Source organism: Salvelinus sp. IW2-2015, unplaced genomic scaffold, assembly GCF_002910315.2.
Source record: "Salvelinus sp. IW2-2015 unplaced genomic scaffold, ASM291031v2 Un_scaffold9618, whole genome shotgun sequence".
Classification (NCBI taxonomy): domain Eukaryota; kingdom Metazoa; phylum Chordata; class Actinopteri; order Salmoniformes; family Salmonidae; genus Salvelinus; species Salvelinus sp. IW2-2015.
This window is the reverse complement of record NW_019950876.1, coordinates 257-4,441: the sequence shown is the minus strand read 5'-3', so window position 1 is coordinate 4,441 and position 4,185 is coordinate 257. Positions and strand designations below refer to the sequence as shown.

At 46.1% G+C, this 4,185-nt stretch overlaps 1 protein-coding gene across 1 annotated transcript; it reads left to right on the top strand.

The window, feature by feature from the left end:
* The first annotated feature begins 2,775 nt into the window (after positions 1 to 2,775).
* LOC112079798 (voltage-dependent T-type calcium channel subunit alpha-1I-like) lies at positions 2,776 to 3,969 on the top strand. The gene is made up of 2 exons (XM_024145632.1): positions 2,776 to 3,212; positions 3,475 to 3,969. The coding sequence occupies exons 1-2, from the start codon at positions 2,876 to 2,878 to the stop codon at positions 3,921 to 3,923; spliced, it is 786 nt and encodes a 261-aa protein (XP_024001400.1). The 5' UTR covers positions 2,776 to 2,875; the 3' UTR covers positions 3,924 to 3,969.
* Positions 3,970 to 4,185: the final 216 nt, after the last annotated feature.

Genomic DNA, 4,185 nt, shown 5'->3' with positions numbered 1-4,185 from the left:
CACACCACAACACACACACACACGAACACACAAACAACACCACACACACAACCCACACACCAGCACAACACACACACACACACACACACACACATCACACACACACACACACACACGACACACTAACAGAATGAGGAACCCTCCCCTTCCTTAGGGTGTCGACTGATCTTTAAGGTTCATAGTATTTCAATGCATCTCTTCGTCTTTTTTCACTGACCACATCACCCTTGAAACAGGCAGCACGATCAAAAATCGCAATGCCAATACTTATCCCTAGCCTTCCTAGACAATGTACAGTAAGAATGTCAACTATCTGTTTGACTGCCAGTAAGATTGGAGGTCAAACTTCAGAGTTCTAGTAAGTTCATGTAGCTAGTAGTCTCACTGATAGGAAAATCATCTGACAACCTCTTGATATAATATACCTCCACTTAATACCAGCCCTTAAACTAATATAGGGAAGGAGAGAGAGAGAGAGAAAGAGAGAGAGGAAAGAGAGAGAGAGAGAGAGAGAAGAGAGAGAGAGAGAGGAGGGAGAAGAGAGAGAGAGAGGGTGAGAAAAGAAAGGAAAAAAGAGAGAGAGAAGACAGACCTGAATCTCAAAAGAAAGGCTATGTGCACACTGCCCACAACATGAGGTTGGAAACTGAGCTGCACTTCACTAACCTCTGCAAAACATGTAGACCATATCTCCCTCAGATTACACAAAGAATCACAAACAAGATCCAATTTTTGAATAAACTTCTCCTATATCTATTGGCGTGAAATACCACCAGTGCTGCATCACAAGCAGCAAGATTTGTGACTGTTTGCCACAAAGAAAAGGGCAACCAGTGAAGAACAAACACCACTGTAATACAACCCAATATTTATGTTCATTTTATTTTCCCTTTTGTACTTAACTATTTGTACATCGTCTACAACACATGTATATATACATAATATGCACATTTGAAATGTCTCTATTCTTTTGAAACGTTTGTTAGAGTGTAATGTTTAGTGTTCATTTGGTTATTATCCTATTTTATTTGCTTTGCAATGTAAAGATAATGTTTCCATGCTAAGTAAACCCTTCTGAAATTGATAGCCGATGAGATTCACGAGAGCGAGGCAGGAGAACAAGGGAAGAGAGAGACGTGACTGAGACAGCCAGAGAGAGAGGAGAGAGAGCAAAGAGAGACGAGTGAGAGAAGACGCGAGACGAGAAGCAAAGAGGATGACGGAGACGAGCAGAAACAGAGAGAGCAGAGAGCAAGATGAGAAGCAACAGATGACGCGAATAGAGAGCAAGAGCAAGGAGACAAAGAGAGAGACCGAGTGAGACCAGACGAACGAGAGAATTGAGCCAGACCAAAGGAGAGAGAGAGCACAGAGAGCAGAGAGCAGCAAGAGAGAGCGAGTGTAACGAGAGAGCGAGATGAGAGCAAAGAGAGGAGCAAGAGAGAGGAGAAGAGCAAGAGAGAGTACGTGACCGGATATGGGCGAAGAGAGAGCAAGAGCCAAGTTGAGCAGAACGAATACGCAGAGAGCGAAGAAGAGATCAAGAGAAGTATATGAGTGAGTGAGAACGGAGAGATGGATTGAGAGCGAGAGAGAGTGAGTCTAAGTGATGAGTGCAAGAGAGAGCAGAGAGAGTAGAGTGAGAGAAAAGAGACGAGAGAAGAGCCAGAAGAAGAGCAAAGAGAGAGAAGCGAGAGAGATCGCGAGAGAGCAGAGAGAGCAGAAGAGAGAAGATTGAAGATGAGATCGCTGAGAGAAGCGAGAAAAAGAGAGCCAAAGAAGAGAGAGAGAGAGAGAGAAACGAGAGAGCGAGGAGAGGCAGAGAGAGAGAGCGAGAGAGAGAGAGAGAAAAGCGAGGAGAGACCAAAGAGAGCAAGAGAGAAGTGAGTGCAGTGGTGAGTGAGTGAGTGAGTGAGGGTGAGTGAGTGCAGTGAGTGAAGAGGAGTGAGTGAGTGAGTGATGAGGAAGTGGAGTTGAGTGAGTGAGTGAGTAAGAGAGAGAGAGAGAGAGAGACATTCGTTCACTTCCCTTGCATGGACTTAGAAGAAATGGACTGGTGTAAGGATTATGGTTTCACCAATCCAAAGAGAGAGAGACGTTATAAACAGAATGAGACATTGTGTCTACTTGCATTGGGTATCATATTTTATTTATTTTTTCTGTCTCTCCTGATAACACTCTGTTAGAAACTACAGTCTCCCTAGACCTTTAGAATGAGCGCTAACATCACACAAGCATCGCTAAGGRGGAAACAGCACACAAACAGCACACTTTATTAGCATCAATGCTAACTTGAGAGGGAAAAACAGCAACAGTGTATACTGTATGTTCGGGTGGGAAGAAGGTGGTCGACCAATACCGAAGGAGACATACTGTTTACATCTAACTCCCAAGTGATGAGACCAGAGGCAGATCTTGATTCTAATGATGAAGGAATGATTGTCTAATGTGTTAGAGATATTCTGGTTGTCATTTGTTAGTATAATGTGTTACTCCTCTGGCCATCACTAAAATAAAGTCCTGCTCTATGTATTTGCCCTCCTACTCTCTTCCACCTCCTCTTTGGCTCTGGCCTCTCTACTCTCCGTCTGTTATCATCCTCCTCTTTCCCTCAGTCTGCAGTAGAGGTAAACCTAATGAAGTACCTCAAGATATGTCTGGAGGCCTGGGGTCCCCCTGATTGTTATTCACTCATCTCAAAGCCAAAAAGTGAATCTTGTGTGCACTGACCAGYAACTCCGGTATAGACTACCAGTGGTCTTCCACTGTATGTATCTGTGTGTGTTTCTGGTTGTCCTTTAGCACWCACTACAGTAACTCTGTGTTTCTAACTCACCTCTGACTATCCACCACTTTGCAGATTGGCTCGTTCTTCATGATCAACCTATGTCTGGTGGTCATCGCCACCCAGTTCAGTGAGACCAAGCAGCGGGAGCACCAGCTGATGCAGGAGCAGCGGGCCCAGTGCCTGTCCTCCTCTACCCTGGCCAGCCTGCATGAACCGGGGGACTGCTACGAAGAGCTCTTCCAGCTGGTCTGCCACATGCTGCGCAAGGCCCGCAGGAGATCTGTAGCCCTGTATAACCAACTGAGGGGAAGGCCTCTGCCACCACCGCCCACTAGAGGGAGAGGAAGAGGAGGAGGAAGAGGAGGAGGGGAAGGAGGAGGGAGTGCGAACGGAGGGGAACGGCATCACCTGAGGCAGCCACGACGTAAGTGGGAGGCAGTGGGTGGGAGTACGAGAGAGARAKAGTTTTTGTTAAATGTCTCAACTTTAACTTTAACATTATATTAGCCTTTTTCACATCGTGCGAGCCAGTGTGATGAGTCTTGTTTAATCTCTCGACTTTCAAACCTCTTTGGCGCTAGCAAACGCTGGCTTACATGGATATAGTACGACAATATGAAAGTGTCTATTGATGCTGTTAGTGACATGCTGATTCTTTCTCATACTCCCTCTCCATCTTTCATTAGAATCTCACTGTCCTCACCAAAGCAAGCTGGACCCAGTCCACAGCTCCCAACCCCTGGGCAACTCCATCGCCCTGGCCGTCCCTCAAAACACAGAGGACTGCCCTCAGTGCGCTACGGCACTGTCACTCAGGGAGGGGGCGGGAGCTGTGGGCGACTCGGCCAATGGGGAGGAGGAGGAGGGGGCCGTGGAGGAGACGGACAGGGAGGAGAACCACTTGGAGGAGAAAGCGGAAGAGGGGGAGGGAGTGAAGAAGAAGAGGAAGAGGAGGTCGTGTTTTGGACACTGTAAGGACATGTGGGATGAGATGAGGAAGAAACTTTGGGGCATCGTGGAGAGCAAATACTTCAATAGAGGAATCATGATCGCTATTCTCATCAATACTATCAGCATGGGGATAGAACACCACAACCAGGTAAATATACTATTCTCATCAATACTATCAGCATAAACACCCCAACCAGGTAAATATACTATTCTCATCAATACTATCAGCATAAACAGAACCACAAAAAGCGTGAACTTTAATAACACACTCAGGGAGTACAGACCACATACACATGTGCACAACAACAGTACTTGCTCTTCAAGTCCCCAAAGCTAACCCATTGAGCTTAGCTTAGTGGGCTAACAAGGTCCAAGTAGTACAATCACTAGAAGTCAGATTATCAGTGACGTACATGGAAACACCATCAATATGGATGTATTGTCCA

Bases quoted from the DNA above. Each gene is read 5' to 3' on its own strand.
- LOC112079798 (XM_024145632.1), top strand. From the start codon at position 2,876: ATGATCAACCTATGTCTGGTGGTCATCGCCACCCAGTTCAGTGAGACC. The intron at 3,213-3,474 runs GTAAGTGGGAGG...ATCTTTCATTAG, and splicing joins TCACCTGAGGCAGCCACGAC to AATCTCACTGTCCTCACCAA.